The 21,170-nt window shown below is 45.7% G+C and overlaps 1 protein-coding gene across 2 annotated transcripts; it reads left to right on the forward strand.

The window, feature by feature from the left end:
• The first annotated feature begins 4,649 nt into the window (after positions 1-4,649).
• LOC133399668 (neuronal calcium sensor 1) lies at positions 4,650-19,435 on the forward strand. 2 transcript variants are annotated; one of them, XM_061671372.1, is made up of 9 exons: positions 4,650-4,814; positions 5,232-5,372; positions 6,052-6,161; positions 8,927-8,951; positions 14,235-14,373; positions 16,305-16,383; positions 16,777-16,865; positions 17,658-17,735; positions 18,174-19,435. In XM_061671372.1, exons 3-9 carry the CDS (start codon positions 6,098-6,100, stop codon positions 18,270-18,272), a joined length of 573 nt encoding a protein of 190 aa, XP_061527356.1. In that variant the 5' UTR covers positions 4,650-4,814; positions 5,232-5,372; positions 6,052-6,097; the 3' UTR covers positions 18,273-19,435. The 2 variants fall into 2 exon arrangements, with proteins under 2 accessions (XP_061527356.1, XP_061527357.1); XM_061671373.1 differs by lacking the exons at positions 4,650-4,814; positions 5,232-5,372 and having other exon boundaries at positions 5,798-6,161.
• Positions 19,436-21,170: the final 1,735 nt, after the last annotated feature.

The raw sequence follows: 21,170 nt of genomic DNA on the forward strand, positions 1-21,170 counted from the left end.
GACCTACATTTTGTAATTAAATTACAAATTCTCGTTCCATGGAATTAGTTATTCCTCAGCACTGACCACAGACTATGTGGAAGTATTGAGACACCTAATACACCAATGGAAAATAAAATTGGGTAAAATATGGAACTTGTTCAAGTTTTTTTTTTTTTTTTTTATATATATATAGTGTTTGATGGGGTTGAAGTCAGGGCTTACACATCAAACTCATCCAAGCATGACATTTTCTTTTTGAAAGAAAAGGGCTTTCTGCAAGCTTTGTGAAAATGTCGGACACAAAATTCATAAATGTCTTGCTATGATCGAGTATAAATATTTCGGGGGTCTTGCCCAACCATGAACGGATTTGTTAACTCATAAGCTAAATTCTTTGTTTGTTTATTCCCTGTTATAGTACCACTATGTTCTATTATAATAGTATGATGCTCAACATTTTTCCTTTCTCTACACGAAATGCTCGCTGAGAACATGCGACTGAGCCACTCATCCTCTCTTCCGGTTCCTCTCAACTCTGTCAGCCCTGAGTGGGATTCTATCTCCATGAAGCTTGGCTCGAGGCGCCATGTGACCTCACCGAGGTCCATGTCTGGCGATCTTCAGTCAGACTCAGCAGCTGCGCGGCGCTGGCGTCACCGCACCTCGATGCTTTCCTATATTCCAGTTTTCCCAGAGCGCGGTCGACTGGGATGCGTTTTGGTGGACTATATCGTGGCGATGTAGGGATTGTTAATTTAAGATGGAATAAATTATATATCGAGAGCCATATGGGATTTTCCAACGGGCACAACATACGATGCCGCGGGAAAATTGTTGTTTGTTGGCAACACAGAGGACGTTTCTGAAAAAGAATGAATGCAGCCCAAAATATCTGCTCTTCTCCCTTTGTTTGAAAAAAAAAAAAAAAAAAAAAAAAGCTTAGTTTGCCACCAGGGTATTTCGATTGTTGAAGGTGAAGCTTCTATTTTAAATATGAAACTCTCTCTCATGCATTACAAATGGGTTCCTGCCAAATCATATCCGCGGACTGACAGTTGGCTGGTGAAAGTTTTGACTGTAAAGTCCAACCTTTCAGTAATTCATTTCGAGATGATCTTAAGTAGAGTGGCTCGGTCTTGGACATAAAAAGATTCTCGTTCATCTGCTCCTCACTGTAGATCGCTCCATCTGTCATGCGAGTAAAAGATTCATGTCTTCACATCAACTATATTTAGACAGTCTACGGAGGTTGAGGACTCCTCCCCCCCCCCCCCCCCCTTATCGCCAAATGCTATGATGTTAAGTTGATTATCTGGAATGTAAATCTTACTTTTAAGGACGAATGTGGCATGCCATCTTCAGTACAATGATCACTGAGTTTGGTCCTGCTGTTTTCTTAGCTTGTCAGAACAGTCTTAACGGAGGTTTTTGTCGAAATCTTCCACATCTTTCATCACTGGCGGTCTCTTTGTTCAAAGTTGGGCAGGCATTTATTTATAAAACTGTGACAGACTGACAGTGAAGGATTACTTTGAAACAAGGGTGCAATCATCCATGAGAAATAAAAGCAAAATCTCCAATGAAAGGTCACATATGATTTGTTTTTCAAATACTGTACATAGATCCTTCTTACAATCGTGGTTACTTTGTGAATCTGTGAACTCAGGAACTGTCATATCACATCAAGGACTAAAACAGCCTTCTACCAGCTGAAGAACATTTCCAGAGTGAAGGCTTGCATGTGCCAAGCAGACCAGGAGAAGCTCATCCGTGCTTTTATCGCAAGTAGACTCGACTATTGTAACGGTCTTCTGACTGGACTCCCTAAAAAGAGCATTAAACAGCTGCAGCTCATTCAGAATGCTGCAGCTCGGGTTCTGACCGGAACAAAGATGTTAGAACATATTCCTCCGATTCTAAAGGCTTTACACTGGCTCCCAGTCGGCCTTAGAATAGATTTTAAAGTTCTGCTGCTGGTCGATAAATCACGAAATGGTTTAGGTCCTGAATGCATGAAAGAAATGCTAATGGCATATAAACCCAGTAGGGCTCCGAAAACTACAGACTCGGGTCAAATAGTGGAGCACAGAGTCCAAAGCAAACGCGGTGAAGCAGCATTTGGCTGTCATGCTGCACGCAAACGGAATAAGTTGCCAACAGAAGTGACGTCAGCCTCAAGTGAGAATGTTTTTTAAGTCCAGGTTAAAACTGTTTTTTTTTTAGAGCATTTCCACCTTTAAGTTGTCTTTCTTGCACTGTACGCTGTTTGCTTTGATCTTTTTTCTCGTCTTAAATGTTTAGAAGTTGTTTGTCTGTTTTTCAATGTTTTTAATCACGTAACGCACGTTGAGTTACCTTTTGTTTGAAATGTGTCTTGCCTTACTGAGGTCAGATGTTGTCAGACTAAATATCCGCTTCATCCGTACTTTATAATGTGATGCACATTCAAGAGAATCAAGGAGATCCCACTGATCACAGCGGGTGCAAAAGATTCGGAGTCTCTGGTTAGTTTAACCCCTCTCAACCCTCCATTTTCCCAGCCTTGTTTCCTGCAGTCGATTGCAATAAAACACTGCAGGTAAGTGCAGTCGCAGGCATTTGGATGCGATCGTCCTTTGCGTGGGTAGAAATTGTCCTGTTGGGAGACCGTCTGTTTGCACGCTGCTGAGGGGGAACTACAATTTTGATGAGCGGCACATGAAAACGCTTCACTTTCAAGTTCACACAAGGAGTATCATTCAATTCCGTTCAAAGTGTTCACACGGCTCAGAATAGAAAAACACATTTGAACGACTTGAAGGCACTGTCGATCTGCGTTCCTACCCTCACCTATGGTCACGAGCTGCGGGTCGTGACCGAAAGAACGAGATCCCGGATACGAGCGGCCGAAATGGTTTTCCTCTCCCTTAGAGAACGGGTGAGAAGCTCGGTCATCCGGGAGGATCTAAGAGGAGAACCGCTGCTCCTCCGCATCGAGAGGAGCCGGACGAGGTGGCCGGGGCATCTGAGTCGGATGCCTCCCGGACGCCACCCCGGTGAGGTGTTCCGGGCGCGTCCCGCCGGGAGGAGACCCCGGGGACGACCCGGGGCACGCCGGAGAGACTACGTTTTTCGGCCGGCCCGGGAACGCCTCGGGATCCCCCCCGGAAGAGCTGGATGAAGTGGCTGGGGAGAGGGAAGTCTGGGCGTCCCTGCTAAAGCCATTGCCCCCGCGAACCGGTAGAAAATTTCAACCAATCAGCCTGCAAGACCGCATGGAATTATTCCCAGTATGAAGCTCTTTCCGGGCCCATTAGACATGAAACCGGCATCCTTAGTCCTGCGAGTCCTGCTCCCATTTGGCCCCGCCGCTCTATTGACACTTTTTGTTCATTGTTCTTTGTCCTCTGGTCATGTTCTCTCTCATTTTACACATAACCCAATACAGCAATTATGGACAAAGTCCAAGCTAGACCTCCTTAACTATTCCTGATACTCCGCAAGCTCCCTTTCCTTTAAAAAATATACAAATGACATTTTGTTTGCTTGCTTGCCTCCGCGAGAACCCCGGCCAGAACGGAAACAGTCAAACGGGCAGAACCAAAGTCCGTCTGCCGCAACTGGATCAGGATATGACCTCAGTGCACCCAACAACAATATTTTAGAAGAGCAAGAAGAATTCTTTGCATGAGATCCCGTTCAATCCCAGTCTAAGATTGGTCGCTCAGTGTCGGTCCCAAAGTGGGAAAGGTGACTTTAGAGCAAGGGTATCCAATGTACAGCGCCGGGGCCGTATAAAGGACCGTCGTCCATTTTTGAGCGGCTTACGCTGAAAGTAACAGTCGAGGCGGCCTATGTCGTTTGCCGGCATTCTGCTACGGGACTTACGCTATTGCAATCAGGCAAAGAAAATATTTACCACTAAAACAGTCATGACAGTTTTACTCATGACACCCCGATCAATAAAGATAATCCAGTTACTGCAGCAAATTGAATGAGTTGTGATTGTTTGCTCTGTTTTCCTCCCTTTGCACTTCTAGTTCCTTTCGTACGCCTTTCTCTTGTTTTGGATCTTGACGCGAAGATGTCATTGTGCTGCTGCTCAGCACAGGGCTGTATTTATTCGAGTGGGATACCGGGACTCTGGCCAGTGGCGTCGCTAGGCCTGTTTTCAAAATAAACTAACTCAAATGTTCTTAAGCGCTCCCAAGATTAATTGGTTGTTTGTGGTTATGATGATTTTTATATATATTTTTTTGGGGGGGTTGGGGGGGGGGGTCTTAGCCCCCCCCCTAAAAAGAAAGAAAGAAAACCACTTATATTTGTTTGCCCCCACCGCCCTGTCGACAACAAGAAAGTTCCATCAGCACCCCCACCCCCCTTCGACACAATATTTTCGGTGTGCGACACCCCTCAATCCATAATACCTAGTGACGCCCCTGCCTCGGGCCACCCCCAAAATCCAGTCTTTTATTTGATCTTTTTTTGAAGCTTTTAAGACAAATCCATATTTATATACATGGTGTAAACAATGAATCACGACGGAGTCTTATTGATCATTTTTTGGAGCATGTTAAGTGAATTGAAGTTGAAGAGAGTGAAACATTTGCGCGAATGCGGCCGAGTCGGGACACGCATGCGCGAGTCCCGGACGTGCGCGCGCCTCGGCCAGCAGCTCGCCCGCACGTCGTCGGTCCCCGGTCACTCCCTGTCGGCGTCGGCGGCGGCCGCGGCCATGCGCGAAGAAGCGGCAGCGCCAGCACTTCTTCATCCGAGCTCCCTTCGGGCCTGACCGAGCGACCGGACGGCGTCTTCGGCCTTCGGTCTTCGGTCTTCGGTCTTGTCGCGCGCAGGTACAATGTTGGCTGCGTTATGACTCGCGGCGGGAGGTTAGCAGCAAAACTGTCGAAGCGTTAGTGTGTCGGTTGCTATGGCATCGCCACTCCAGGCAACGCCGCCCAGCATGTAGGCTTGCTTTTTTTTTTTTTGTGCCACGTCATACGTGAAAATACTTCAATATGTCTTCGCTCGTGGCTTAAGTCGTCGCCATTCATTTGCCATTCACGCGCTCGTAGCAGTTTTCTCTCGCCACCTGTTTCTACGAGGGCACTGAATGAATTTCACTTTGAAATGTGAACTCCAACACTTTTCTTTCGTTCGACTACTTTAGAGCTTTTCCAAGCTTTTTTTTTTTTTTTTGGTGTCTGCGGTTTCATTCCCGCTCCATCGTCACCGTTGATTTCTGCGCTCTTGTGTGTTCATGTTCACAGTGAAAGAAACCCAAGAGGTCGGGGAAAGGACCGGAGAGCACCGGAGAAGGATCGGAGAGGACCGGGGATGGTCGTTCCCGGCGCGTCTTCCCTCAGCCGGACCTCGCTGGCCACGGACGCGCGCAGATGTTTGCAGTGAAGGTGCTCGCACACATCCCAATTTGGCCGGCGTGCGGCTGCCGTCATCTCAACATGCGGCCTCTGCTGCAGAGAAATGCCATTTTCATCAGCAGCGCGATCATTATTAGAAGAGGCGCAAATCACCGCATCACGTCGCCGTGAGTTACAGGATGAGGAGGAGGGAGCCTCGACTCCTCAAGTCTGTCTTCAAAAGCTTGATAGACAACTCTGCGCGTTGAGAGATTTTGAGAGCCAGAAGCGTCCCTCATATGGCACAATGACGCAGGAACTTCTATTTTTCATTCACATCTCTCTCTAGTGCAAAGTGCACGAGACAAACTCCCCATGCTTGTTGACTTTTTTGTTTTTTGTTGCTTATGTCTCGTCTCAAGAGAGTGTGTGTGTGTGTGTGTGTGTGGTTGGGGTGGGGGGGTCTCATTTGGAGCAGTAGCGAACTGGTGGGACGACGTGACGGCGGACGTGCGCTCGCCTCGGCCGCCGAGCGGTGACTCGCTTCCCGGGGCGAAGGCAGCGACGCATCCCGGTGGCGCTCTGAAATATGTCGACCACCTGACGAGCCTCGGTTCGATTCGAGCGAGAGCCGCGCTCGCGATTCGGCGCCGTGGCCGACTCGTGTGTCCCCTTGGTTTGTCGTTGTCGGTGGCCTGAACCGGCTTGCCTTTGTGTGTGTTTCTGGCAGAGGTCATAAGAGGTGGACTTGAAGGTGTGGAGGAGAGCTGAAAGTCATGGGTAAATCCAACAGCAAGCTCAAGCCAGAGGTGGTGGAGGAATTGACGAGAAAAACCTACTGTGAGTATCCTTCGGTGGCTTTTTGCTCGTCTTCGACGAGTACATCTTTTTGGAACTTTTAAATGGAACGCGAGTTTGCACAGAAGTTCAAAGAGCAAAATGTGCATTGTCATGCTTCTTTCCGTGGCGTCATTTCCAGCAAATAGCCCCCTCCCGCTGCTTCCATTCTAATTGAATGCTATAACGGAACGGCACTAACTGGATTCCAGCTGTGGAAATAAAGAACCATCTAAACTTGGACAGATGGTAATTGTGAAAGGTCATGCTCTAAATTACACGCATCTTTTAATCATGCTGTAGCTTTCATTGAGCTGTCGGTTTTTAAAAAAAGGATGAGCAGTTTTTCTTTGCAAGCGGTGCACCTTCTTCACTCCATGTGAGTAATTGGATTTGCACAAAGATACATATTGTTAGAGTGCTTTACTGTGACACTGCAGAGAGAAATGGAAGTGCTCATCCACGGCTTAGGCACACTGTCGCATTTGCTCTCGAGGATTCTTTTATTCCTCCTTCGGAATATAAGACGAACATTACAATCCTCCCCAGTTTTGCGCTCAGCTCCGTTTGAGAATTACCAACATTTTGTGTGCGTTCGTGTTAGAGCAAAACATGATCGTCCATCCATCCATCCATTTTCCGAGCCGCTTCTCCTCACGAGGGTCGCGGCCTATCCCAGCTGTCATTGGGCAGGAGGCGGGGTACACCCTGAACCGGTTGCCAGCCAATCGCAGGGCACATACAAACGAACAACCATTCGCACTCACAGTCACGCCTACGGGCAATTTAGAGTCTCCAATTAATGCATGTTTTTGGGATGTGGGAGGAAGAAAACCCACCCAGGCACGGGGAGAACGTGGAAACTCCACACAGGCGGGGCCCGGGATTGAACCCGGGTCCTCACAACTGTGAGGCTGACGCTCTAACCAGTCGGCCACCGTGCCGCCACATGATCGTTATTATTATAATTCTTATGACTGTTGTCGTTTGAGCAGTGCGGTGTGCAGGTGTGAGTGGGAGCTGCCTCGTGGCAGGAAATTGCTGTGGAGGAAGACGCGGCTCCGCGCCGGGCCCGCCTGCTTGCTGCCGTCGTTTCTCTCCTCCTCTCGCTCGCCCATCCGCTAATTGCCCTCTTCGAGCAGCGACGGGCAATTGCAGCACAATTAGGATCTTATCTGGTTAGCTTCGCTGAGAGTCGCACCGAGCTGTCCTCCTCCCGTCCTTCTTACTTGGATTCGTCCTGCTGCCTTATTGTCGGTTTCCCACGTCAACGCTTTCCTTTGGTTTTTGACAGATCGGGGACTGAGGAAATTTCTCTCTCTGAGTGTCTCGATGTTTCCGTGGTGAAAAGAAAGAGGGCGTTTTTTGTTTGTTTTTTTTCCCCCCATTTAAAAAATAAATAAATAAAAAATAGCTTGTGTTTGACAGCAAACTAACCAAGGCCTGGCCAGCAGTGAGAGCTGTCAAGTGTGTGATTTCAAGGCAGAGACATTTTTCTAAACTAAACATGAAGACATTGCACAGTCACCGAAAAGCCTACAAGAGTACAAGAGCGCTTAAAGACATCCCCGATTAGGTCAGAATTAGCGTTGAGTCTGGCATCACATGGAAACACCGGCGGTCGTATTCAAACATCTCCAGGGTGTATGTAGCCTTGGCCCATCGAATAGCGTGACGATTCTTCTGTGTTGTCAGAGCCATGAAGAGGTTTCGCAGTGACAGAGTGCAAGCGGGAGGGTTTTTAGCAGACCCTTCAGGGGCAACCGGCCCACTAGGCCCCGGCCCTTTCTTGCATGGACGGATTGCGTTATCGCACATTGGCTCTGACCGAGTTATATAACGTTTGAAATGAAAATCTCAGCCATGTTGAACTCCCTCCATGTCTGACTACATCGGTGGAACTGTAAGGGCAGTTTATCTCGGCTGACAGTCTGAGATTGACTGTGACAATCGATGCCAGAGGCCACATGGAGCCTTTCTAGGTGAGCAGTACAGATGAACGCCAGCAGACTCGGCCTCCTGCGTAGGAGCGCGCGTATGAGCAGCGATCGCAGACAGGACAATTTTATGCTTCGGATGACACGCCTCGGCTGCAAAATATGTGTCGGGAAGAAACATTGACATTGTGCCCACATTTTGGGGACGTGTTAGTCACTTTCTAACTATCCTTTGAGCGAGAGCTACTTTAACGACGACTTATCGAACAATTAACTAACCCGCGGGACGTTGACGGGCCCTGGCTTTGACTTCAAGCAAACCGAGGGTCTTGAAGACGCCACCCATCCTCAGCAGCATGAATTTAAAGTCTCAACGAGTTGACCTAATTCTATTGATTTCCATTTATAACTTCCAAGGTGTAAATTTGCTTTGAAGACGTGGACAGTCAGTGCCAAGCTGGGAGGGTTTTTGTCGATTGGGTATGAGTCGAAAACGGCGCCTGTGCGGCCATGATAAGATGTCAAACCTTTTCAAGCGTCCTGGCTTTTGTTAATGCTGCGGCGGACCCTTCTATGCTCGGCCTTATTTGTCCTCTTGTCGAGTCCTCAGGGTTCACTTGCACTAGTTCTCTTCTGGCCTGGATAAATTATTCTTTCATCAAACCCTCTGATACGATTCAAGTGTTCTATTGATTATCCACTCATTGGAACCTGGATGTTTGCTGTTTTCACTTAAGTGCATGATGGCACACTTTGAATTTCCAAAACAATGATCATTAATGATGCTATGAATGTTGTCCCAAAGCTAACGCCTCTCTATTTCTTTTGCAGTTACAGAAAAAGAGGTGCAACAGTGGTAAGTGTGGACTTTCATTCTTAATTATAGGACGCCAGGCAATCAAACTGCATGTTAATACTTTTGCCAAAAGCCCAAAGGGTTTACTTATTTCTTGTTTTGTTTCGGTATACCGTTCTGCAAATAGAAGGACTTTTTCAGCCTTCCTGAGACCGAATAGCTTTCAGGTGTGGTATCGCTAACGTGCGCGCTAGCGATTTGCTCAATTTGGACAAGGAATGTCTGATAAGGGAAGAATGGCGGGGGCACAAGGAAATTTGACTTTCAGGAGTTTAATCACGGCAGAACTTGAGACTTCACACGGCTGCTGGGAACTATTCCTTCCATCTGTACCCCCATCTTTTCAGAGCACGATGATGTAACGTTTACAGTACTTGCGTGGATCAAAGTGACACATATTTATGCGGAAGAAGCACCCCAGACCAGAAGAAGTCACAGAACAGTGGTGAGAGTGATTATGACTGTGGAGGTGTGAATCTCCCAATGTAATTGTGAAGGCGCTATCTGACAGCCCGGGGCGCCGCAGGAGCAATCCATTCACCTTCATGACAAAGATGATTCAAGCTTGAGTGCGGTCTTCTCATTTGTTTGCTGAATGCTGCTGCTGGGATATTGTTGGGCAGCCTGAACAATAAACGGCAAAGAATAGCCCATCTGATCAAATGGCTCATTGTAATAAAGCAATCATTGTCCAATGTTCACACTTGAATTCTCCTGCTTTGGTTTCGCATATCACAAGCTAATCATCATGCTTGAAAAGAGCTCTGCCTTTGCGAGATGGCCACTTTTCCCGAGTCCCGTAAGGGATGGCGCGCTGGACGGGCCAAAGCCTGGAAGGTAGCTCGTCTCTGGCCTGTTTCTTCGGTGCGCTGGGGCAGAATTCCAGCCCCGGGCCCCTCCACCTCAGGCTATGCGTCATGAAGCAAGCTAGCCCACCGTCACTTCGTTTGCTTGAGTTGCCACTTGGAGATTAGCAGCAATCAACACTGCTGAGGGCGAGGGACGACAGAGAATCTTACCAGGGGAAATGCCAGATGGCTTGTAATTGGAGCACATGCACAGACACAAGAATTAGCAGGGTTCGCAGAGAATCGCTTCCCCTTCGGTATTATCCACAAAAGAAACAGAATTAGAATTCACTAGCCTCACCCGAAATGAACACCAACATGTCGTTGGGCGCTGCACAATCTCTAAGCAAGCTCCCCGAAGACCTGAGGGTCAGGGTCCTTATGCCCAGTAGCACTTCTGCGTTGTCCCTGCAAGTGCAGCACGACTCCAAGCATAGGCTGTGCATCTGTCACCATGCCAGATTTCGGATACACGCTCATGTTCTCGACAAGTGAAGCCGATTCCGATTCAGGCTGCGAAGACCGGCTGACGCGAGTGTGCTGGCAATGTGTGTCCGCTCCGCTGTAATTCCTCATTACTAGCTTGGTAAAAGGGAAACAAATTGTAAATGCTCGACCGCAACCGAGGAATAAGTCAAATATTTTATGCGCTGCATTTTAAAGCCAGTTTATTGAGGACATTATTTCAGCATTTGTTTACAAATTTCGATTCAAATGTTATATTTAGTAAGACATAGCAATATTGATTTAGCATCAGTAATCAGGTATCAGCATGTAGATATAAAATAATATTGTATCGAGTATTTTCCACCTCCAATTATTTTGCAATAAAGCATGCCAAACGCATTTTTGCGGTTTTTGACCAGCGCCCAAGTATGATATTTTAGCGGTCATCAGCGGAAATAGGCGCCGTGTGAAAAATATCGGCAAAATCCTGCAACCGCTTCGCCAATATCTGCTAGATGGGTGCGCCTACCACTCCACAGAAGTTAATGACGTTCCACGGCGAGATTTCTTCGAGGCACTTATTAGAAATGGGCATCGTGCTCGTAACTGTGTCGGTCAAAAGGCGTTACGAGCAAGCGGCCACTCAATTTCATAACTGTGAACAAACAACGACCATTTGACGACGGCTATTTGGAATTGATGCAATAATCTCCCAAAATAATCGCAGAAGGATCAATCAATTACTTCAGAAGGAGTAGGAGACAATATTGACTTCCATTTTTAAGTGTCGGTCATATTTTCGTTCGAGCGACTTGGACAAAAAGGCCTCCTGTCAAACGTTTTGAACTATCTTTGATCAAAACATATGATTGACTTTGTTGCTAAAAATGTCGATGTTGTGCGGTGCACTGCGGATTGTTACTGGTCCTTGTAACATGAGATGGCCGCTGGCAAAGTCGGCTGGTGTCAAAATGACGCACGGGTCTGAATGGCTGTATTATCGTTTACTAACGCTGACTTCTGTGGAGACATTGTGTTCAGAACGATGTGTTAACCTTTTGAAATCACAGTATTGTTCAGTCAAGGATTGGTATTTGGAATCCATGTTGAAACTCTGGAATCCCACGGTGTGTGGAACTGGAAATGTGTTTGACTGGCAGGAAGCCCAGTCAAAGTTACGTACAAGCTGTTCTTCGTAAACAATTTGGTGTGTACTTCCAACTGACAAAGCCAGATGCCTCCGGCTGCCAGTAAGTGTCCATGGTCATGTACCATATTCAAGTAAAAAAAAAAAATGGCAATGGTTCAACCGGAATTAAAATACAAACATAACCGACCTTAATGTTCCCTATGATCTGAAATGTTGCCTTTACATTGTTTATCATGTACAAACAATGAGGTAAACATCGTTGGTCAAATGATTGAATTGGAAGTTAAAAATGGCAAGTGATGGAACATGCCAACGTTCAAGTTTCAAGTTGATGGTCTAAGCATACCAAGTATGGAAACTGATCTTGAAAAATTCACTAGTCCTGTTAAGTTCTGATATCCACTGAATTCATTCACTTTTTAATTATTTTCCATGTTGTATTGTTCGTCAATGTTACACACATCTATATTTGCCCTAAGTACATTTATTTCTGTTTTTTTTACTCGATACTTTGCGGTGCATTAACAAGTTGGACATAAATTGGTTTGTGAACCTACTCTAACCCGAGTATTTGCGGGAAGAATTCCCAAAGTTTTCATACAATAAACAGCTTTCCATGTTCACATCTAGCGTCGGTGTTACAAGCGACCACTGGTCAAATAACGCTCATATTAAGTAAACTATCCTTTTTCAACTTTTTAGCCCATGAACCCCTAAATGTAACTGCTATACTTCAAAGAATTTTGACTGGCATATTTTCAACAAAATGATTTCTTACATGTCACAAATTGTGTACCACCTCAGTGGAACGACGCAAATTCCATTTTAAATCGACAATTTATTCTGCACACACCTGATTACTTGACGAATTGATTAAATGCCAAACCCTTTTTCCCACCATCCATAATTGTATTCCAATCATATGAGACAATACAGACACTTTTTCAAACTTTCTTCCATAATATAGCAAATTGGGCTGACTTGTGCACCAGTGCAACATGTATGAAATATAAAATGCGGCTTTCTCAGCTCGTGCGCACCAGCGTGTTCTCTCAATGAATGCATTGTTGTGTCTCCTAGATATAATATAATAATCACTGGGTATTAAAGCGGACTGAGGACTGCAGGTAACTATGATACGGCTTATACATGCTGCACTGCGAATCCCACTTTGGTTGTATTCATCTTAATAGTGAGCCGCGCTTTCATCCCCCCACTTTCCTCTCGATAATTCCAATGCGAGCTGGTTCTCGCTTCTTTTTCTGAACTTGGAGCAGCGACGCGTCAAAGCACGGACTCCGTGGAGCTTGCTTTGCCATCGCCAGATTAGATTAAGCGTAGTTAGAAAACGAGTGGCCGCTCGCCCCGTCGCATCTCCATCGCTCTGCCCCGGTCGTCATGGCAACGCGAGTTGTCCTCTGCATTGGCTCCGCAGTACAGTGTGCGTGGGCTGAGCTGGGGCTCCCTTGCATGTGACAGAACCGCCCCCCTCACAAAAAAATAAAAAAATGATTGGATTGAACTCGATGTTAAGTGTGCGGGAATTCTTTTTCCTTTGTGTAATTTGAGTATCGAATGTCGGAGACCTTCTAATGGGAATTATTTTAAATTGTGATGTCTCTCTTAGGAGTCACTGTCAGTGTCGTGGTTCACTCTCATCACTTCCGTGCAGGCAGTGTTTTGAGTTCAATTAACACTCAGGAACAGCAAGAAGGTGAAAGGTCGTCTGTCTCTATATGTGCATTTGCCCTGTGATTGGCTGACGGGAGAGGCTCCAACTCCCTGCGACCTGGAACAGGATAAGCAGTATCGAAAAGGGATGTCTCAATTAAAAGAAAAAGGACAGAATTCCATCGAAACATACAGTAATTGCAATTGAAAAATGCTATTTGGTCATGAATGTGTCCAATTGACATAGTGCGGAAAAGAATGAATTTGAAACGCTTACTCAATTCAGTGTACTGACTGTTTGTAGCCAGAAGAGACCGAGACACTCGTCAGTCTCTCACAGCAGCTTTCTGCACTTTGATTTGATTTGAACAGCCTTTGACCTTTACAGCACAGGAAAGGAGAAGCGTAAAGTCTCCACAACCCAAAGAGTGCCGCTTGCTCTTTGCTGCACAGCGGAATACGTCTAAATTGCACAGCCGATATAGTCCAGGTTCCGTACGTTGTTCAAGCAACTCAATTGAGTGAAAAAGAACGCAACCATTTTAACTGCTCGCCGCGCTTGTTTCTTCCGCTGACGTGCCTTAGCCTGTATCAGGGAACACGGTTTACCAAGTTGGGAAAATGTTCAAACAAACACACGACTGGAGTGTCATTGGTGGCGAGTAGTAGAATCTTGTTGAACTTGCACAATCAAGTAGTTGGTGACCACTGCTGGTACAGTTCTTCGCGTTCAGCGGGGCCGCCTTGGTTCTTGATCGGGCCGTACAAGGAAGCTGCCCAACTCTGTGTGACTGCACTTGAAATTGCTGATGAATTGCGTGGATATTAAGTCTCGTGTACATGAGGTAGCTCTCGAGATATGGCCTTTTCAAGGGTTAAGGAGAAACGCTCAGACTTATCGGTCAGCCGTGCATATTATCAAACGAAGACGAGAGACGAATTCGATGACAGCACACCACCCCGGGCTTGCTATTAGATAACAACAATTGTCTTACCTGTGAATGAGACAAATAGCTGAGCACTTCACCTTTTTCACCAGACGCATCCCAGCTACATGTCCAGTGTCGACATGAGGTGTTTATCCTGACTACGCTACCCTTTCTTCTTCTTTGTACAGTTCGTGTCGATTGATTCAGTATTGTTTGCGTCTGTCTGTTTTCCCGACAGGTACAAAGGCTTCATTAAAGATTGTCCCAGTGGACAGCTTGATTCTGTGGGATTTCAGAAGATATACAAGCAGTTCTTTCCCTTTGGAGATCCCACAAAGTTCGCCTCTTTTGTCTTCAATGTGTTTGATGAAAATAAGGTTTGTCATTTACTTTCGCAGCAATGTAGGGCAAAACCTTGTCCATTTGTTGTCTAGTTATTCAGTACTATGTCGAAAGGGTTCTTCTAGGACACAGGTGTCAAACCGGTGGCCCGGGGGCCAGATCCGGCCCGCGAAAGCGAATCATGTGTGTCGACTTTATGTTTCTTATGAAAATACCAAAATTGGTGTCTTTACTTGTATAATGTTGAGATATTGCAAGCACTTTATGTTACCAATGACCTTTTTGAAATAAATTTAATAATAGTTGACATTTTTTTTTATTGGCTTCTGATTTTAAAACTAGTTATCCAGCAATTTGTTGTGTATATGTCATTATATAAGACAATATTTTATATGGGTTCACAGTCATAACGGCCCCCCGAGGGAAGCCATAACTACAATGTGGCCCGCGACAAAAATGAGTTTGACACCCATGTTCTAGAAGGACAGTTGCTTGCAACAGACACATTAGGTACTGGAGTCTGCAGAGCTTTTTCCATTGTCGGATACAAATCATTTGAATGGCATTCTGATTGATTTTTGCCATTTCATATCATTCAGAAGATTCCGTTTTCTGAAAACGAATGCTCATTAGGTGCTTATTAGAGTCACAGGTCAAAGGTAGACGTTTGCGACACGTTCATGCCAAATCAGATTGTCTTTTTGCTGTAGTTGACTATCTTCTTAAGCATAGGGACAAAGTGTACGTACTTTATTAATGTTACGTACTATTCATTTCATTACAGTCTGTAGAGACCTTTAGAATGTCATTCAGGAGACAAAGTGTCTTTCAACATCTGCCTATATGTAAGTAAGCCCTGCAGCGTGATTGGCTTTGCTTAAGATGCTTTGTGTCTTGAAGATGAGACAGTCCCCCTTAGGCTGATGTTCCTCTCTTAGCTTCATTGACGTCTGACACCCCATCGTTGAAGAATGCACTGATCTTTGCAGTGTTTTTAATGACTCACCGTATGTGATGAGAAGACTTTACACCGATTTTATCGGCCTGATCGGTATCGGCCGATAATTAGCATTTTATGCTGATCGGCTTTAATGTCATAATTCGCCGATCCGATCAGTGACGTCGTTGATTTACTCCGCTTCTCCATTGTGCACAGTACATTTGAATCCAAAAGCTAGTTTATTTTTAGCCTCGTCGCGTGTCTTTTGACGTAGTACTGTAAATATCCGACGGCCAATTAAGTTATATAAAAACAAGAACATTAAAAAACATGTCGGCGGTGTGGGACAGACAACACGTCTGAGACAGACAACACGTAACTCCCGCATCAGACTACAAGACTACAAGACAAATTTGCTCTAAAATCTTGTATTCCGATACCACCGCATCCCGTTTTTTACGATCACTGGGCTTTATCGGCCCCAAAAATCCTGATCGTGTCAAGCCTAGTCATGAGCATGTCTGTTGAGTCTACAGCCATAGAGAATGTCTTGACAGGCCACGTAGAGCACACAGCTAAGCGAAGGTAACGTGAAGCCGCTTTCAATGAGATGGTCGCTGTTGCACGGCGCACGCTGCTACTGAGTGATAACTTGAGCGATGAGCTGCCGTGAATCCACAGCACATTTGACCTTCCTGTCCAACCCAGCCCACAGTACAAAACAGCACACATTATGAGCTGGAGATCATGATGAAGTGCCTACCATATTATATATATCATCCCTATAAGGATTACTCTTCAGTACCCAGTGTTTGCTTAGTGTAACCTTTCAGACTGCGAGCCATTGGCATCCATCTAACTAACGAGCGGAGGCGACGTATTTCTGCCCCCGGAGAGATCGAAGTGCAGGGAAAAAAATAGCAACAAACCTGAAGCAAACGTCTGGCCCTGTTTTAAGCGGAATGCAGTAAGGACGTCTCTGAGGAAGTGTAAATGTGAAGTTTCCTCGCTTGTGCCATTTTCTAGGATGGACGCATCGAGTTCTCAGAGTTCATCCAAGCGTTGTCTGTGACTTCTCGGGGAACTCTGGATGAGAAACTGAGATGTAAGATGTACCCTCTATCGCTACTGCTGACGATTCCATGACAGGATTTAGAATTGGGTTTTACTGTTTTGTGCAAGACACTCCCGCATGACCTGATGTCATGACCTTGTTTTTTTTTTTTTTTAATTAGCAAAACAGAAAAAATACTTTATCCAACGTATTTTTAGTTGCCTGCCTACGTTTATTTTTATTTTTATTTTTTTAACTAGCAGCTTTATTATTCCTTGCTGAAGACCAATGGTGCGTCATATATTTTAAAAATTGTTTTCTTGTTATATTTATTGAGGTCATAGTAACTCTGGAATGATGACATTTGCTCACCAGCCCATATTACTGACTGAGCCTCTAGGCTGTCGTAAACCACCTACTTTAATACTTGAATTCTCTTTTCAGGGGCTTTCAAGCTATATGACTTGGATAACGATGGCTTCATCACCCGCGATGAGATGTTGAACATAGTAGATGCCATTTATAAGATGGTGGTAAGTTGACCAAAAAGTACATACAGTGGAACCTTAAAGGTCAAACGCTAGTGGTCGGACTTGCACCCTAAAAACCCGATCGCTATCCGTGTCGACAGTCACGACTGACGAGTGAATCACTATAAAATTGTTACTCCTTGTACTTTTCCAAAATAAAAGTCCAACAAATGAAATCCAATTTGATTATTTGAAAAGTATTTATTGAACCGCTAAGAGAGTACGCTGGCACGTTTTGACTGACGCATTTGAGCTGTTGCGTCTCCGTACAGAGTGTTTTTTTTCTTTGTAGTTTGAAATGGCTTACTTTAACCAGGATCCCTTGCTGTACCTTGGCCCCAGGTAGAATCCCGCTTCTGTTTTGCGCTCGTCGGTGCCATAAATCGTCGCGGACTGGACCACGCTGCTGCTTAGCCTGCTGGCTACCTAGCCGCTCTAACTTCACGCCACGCTGTGTTGGATCAACTTTCTCCCATTAAATCTGCCGGGGTCGCCTTCTCCAGCGATGGCTTGTAATCGTTATTGTATATGTTGGAATAATAAAACATATTTTAAACTCCTCATTTTTAATAAACAAAAAAACAATAATTAAAGACATATCCTAGAAAAAGCAGAATATGAATGAATACTTGCTAGCTGAACTGATCTCGAGTGGGTACGCTGACATCTCATCTTGGCGTCAGATTTGTTTTTTTTTTTTGGAAACAATCTTTTCGACTGTTTGAAAGTTGAGGTTCCACTGTACTTGAGCCTGCTTGTTTTTGCAACGGTAAGTGTAATGAGTTGGTATTTCAGGGAAACACCGTGGATCTGCCGGAAGAAGAAAACACACCAGAAAAGCGAGTGGACCGCATTTTTGCAATGATGGACAAGGTTAGTGTTTCTGTTGCTCAACAGACTTGATGTGCGCTGTGTTTAAGAGCAGTGCACACATCCCGTTTACCATTGAAAAAAGTGGAGCTGCTCCCTCCGGGGAATTGAGATGGACACTGTTCAAATAAGAAATGCAAGCTGTCTCTTTCACAGTGTCATTCATACTGTCAACATTATACAGTCTCTTTCCACCCTGGCCATTCTCTGAGCTCAGGGAATCTACTCGTCTTCAGTGAATGATGAGCTGAGCCCCGGATGGGCGTGTCCAAGCTGCACTTGGTGCTTCGTGCCAGAAAACTGGCTAAAATCCAAGCCCGCTGAGCCTACATCAGACCAAAAGCACTGAAATGCAGCGACGCGGTCCGCTCTAGGGGCCTCGTTCGCCCCCTGCTGGTAACGGTGCGGTAATGGCGTCTCTGTCTGATGTTCCTCTTCCAGAACGCAGACGGGAAACTGACTCTGCAGGAGTTTCAGGAGGGCTCCAAGGCCGACCCTTCTATTGTTCAAGCGCTGTCTCTCTACGATGGTCTAGTCTAAGAATGTAAGGTGAGCGGCGTATTCGTGTGCGAGCCACGTGCACACCGAGCCAAGGGGAAGTTGCGACAAGCCAATATTTTGCCATCCTTGTGTCATCTGAGCAAATTCAAAAAGGAAGAAAAATCAGCGAATGGCCTAAATCCAGAGCGAAGCAGCTGCTTTCGCCTCACGGTTTGTTCTTATGAATTATTCAAGCGACCCACTTGTTTGCTGGCAATCAAATGGTGTTTGAATGCCGAGCGAAGAGCCTCCTCCGCCGCCTCGTAATCCACCGGCCGCTGCGCTCCTCTGCCAATTGTTGCTGACATGGTGCTCGGCGTTTTGTCAGCTGCGAAGCCAGCTTGTGAATGCATATTTTCAACACACCATTCAAAGTGATCATCGTGCATGGCGTGAGCAAAGACGTGTTTTCTCCTAACCCCGCGAAACGGATCCGCTTTAGCGTTGGAATCAGACAAATCCTGCCCCGTAAACGAGCGCATTGCGGCCTCCCGGCGATGAATCTCGAGTGAGTGGACTGACATTCGGCAGACGCCAGTTTGTGTCTCCACCGAGGATTGTGGACACATCTTCTGACGCCATTTCCACATGGTTCTGCCGCTACTGCGTTGCGTGTGCTGTCTGTGCACACGCTTTCCCCGCCAAACGTCCCAGGAGACGAATCCCTTTGGAGGCTTTTCCAGACTTTTTCCACAAGGAGAAGCAGAAAGCTGTCATCATGTGCTGTCATCCCGGACTCCAGAGTTGAACATGGAAAAGTGTGTTACAAGTTGAACACTCATGGAAAGTTACAAAGCAGTGTCTTGTCATATGTAAATAGGGTATTATGCTAATTTACCGTAGTTCCTGCTTTGCTGCCTTCAAGAGTTGTTCACCTCTTAAAAAATAAATGAAGTTTTACTTTTCATCAAAGTTGTTGAAATGTTTTGCACTGCATTTCCCCCCCCCCCCCCATTTTTTTGTCCACGTTATATTTGCCCAGCTGTGTTTAGCCAGAGCATGTGATCGTGCCTTCTACCAATCCTTAATCATTTCTCTTGCAGCGGTCACACGTGTTTAGCACTGTCACTGATGTTATGCCTTATGCAAATGATAGTTTACTGAATGACAAATGCCATTTACCTGTCATTGATCAGTATGAGAGCACATAATAAATGCATTTAAATGGCTGCGTGTCCTTAAGTCTGTGTGATTTGAAATTTTGTTTAGGTTGCAATTGTTTGCAACTGAGACGTAATGTTTAGGACACTGTCGACGTATAGTATTTGTTGGGACTGAATGAATGAATAATGATGTGCATTTGTGTGTGTGTGTGTTTTTTCCCCCTGGCCTCTTTGCTTCTCCTGACGTTAGAACGCACGCGCACTTTTGATGCAAATACCTGCGCAGGCATGTATTCTTGGAGGAGTCAAACAAAGTAGCCACAAACGCCGTCGGGGCTGTGAAAACCCAACAGGGTTAGGATTTTGACAATGGGGAAAGGAGTCGTTCATCGTGGAACTGCCACATTTGGTTACTCGTTGTCATTAAACAGACGCTGAGCTGATGAGAAATGAAGTCGACTACATTTAGAATCTCAGAATCAATGAAAGGTATGTAGATTTCATTTATGAGCAGGTGAGCCCTCTCATCTGATGGATTTCGTTTGTATCTAGTGAGGAAGCTCACCTGCTCATAAATGAAATTGACAGACATTTCATTGATTGTGCATTAGAATCAATGAAATGTGCATGGATTTAACTGTTATCACGTTCTTCTTCTTTTCCTTTGGGCTTGTCCCGTTAGGGGTCGCCACAGCGCGTCATCCTTTTCCATGTAAGCCTATCTCCTGCATCCTCCTCTCGAACACCAACTGCCATCATGTCTTCCCTCACGACATCCATCAACCTTCTCTTTGGTCTTCCTCGAGCTCTCTTGCCTGGCAGCTCCATCCTCATCATCCTTCTTCCAATATACTCACTATTTCTCCTCTGGACGTGTCCAAACCATTGAAGTCTGCGCTCTCTAACTTTGTCTCCAAAACATCGAACCTTGGCTGTCCCTCCGATGAGCTCATTTCTAATTTTATCCAACCTGGTCACTCCAAGAGCGAACCTCAACATCTTCATTTCCGCCACCTCCAGCTCTGCTTCCTGTTGTCTCTTCAGTGCCACTGTCTCTAATCCGTACATCATGGCTGGCCTCACTACTGTTTTATAAACTTTGCCCTTCATCCTAGCAGAGACTCTTCTGTCACATAACACACCTGACACCTTCCTCCACCCGTTCCAACCTGCTTTGACCCGTTTCTTCACTTCCTGACCACACTCACCATTGCTCTGGACGGTTGACCCCAAGTATTTAAAGTCCTCCACCCTTGCTATCGCTTCTCCCTGTAGCCTCATTCTTCCCCCACCAGCCCTCTCATTCATGCACATATATTCTGTTTTACTTCGGCTAATCTTCATTCCTCTTCTTTCCAGTGCATGCCTCCATCTCTCTAACTGTTCCTCCAGCTGCTCCCTGCTTTCACTGCAGATCACAATGTCATCTGCAAACATCATGGTCCACGGGGATTCCAGTCTAACCTCATCTGTCAGCCTATCCATCACCACTGCAAAAAGGAAGGGGCTCAGGGCTGATCCCTGATGCAGTCCCACGTCCACCTTAAATTCTTCTGTCACACCTACAGCACACCTCACCGCTGTTCTGCTGCCCTCGTACATGTCCTGTATTATTCTAACATACTTCTCTGCCACTCCAGACTTCCGCATGCAGTACCACAGTTCTTCTCTGGGTACTCTGTCATAGGCTTTCTCTGGATCTACAAAGACACAATGTAGCTCCTTCTGACCTTCTCTGTACTTTTCCATCCACATCCTCAAGGCAAATAATGCATCTGTGGTACTCTTTCTAGGC

This window comes from Phycodurus eques, chromosome 3 (genome assembly GCF_024500275.1).
Source record: "Phycodurus eques isolate BA_2022a chromosome 3, UOR_Pequ_1.1, whole genome shotgun sequence".
NCBI lineage: Eukaryota > Metazoa > Chordata > Actinopteri > Syngnathiformes > Syngnathidae > Phycodurus > Phycodurus eques.

Coding starts and splice junctions, on each gene's coding strand:
- LOC133399668 (XM_061671372.1), top strand. CDS start 6,098: ATGGGTAAATCCAACAGCAAGCTCAAGCCAGAGGTGGTGGAGGAATTG. Junction 6,162..8,926: donor ATTGACGAGAAAAACCTACT/GTGAGTATCCTT, acceptor TTTCTTTTGCAG/TTACAGAAAAAGAGGTGCAA. Junction 17,736..18,173: donor TTTTTGCAATGATGGACAAG/GTTAGTGTTTCT, acceptor TTCCTCTTCCAG/AACGCAGACGGGAAACTGAC.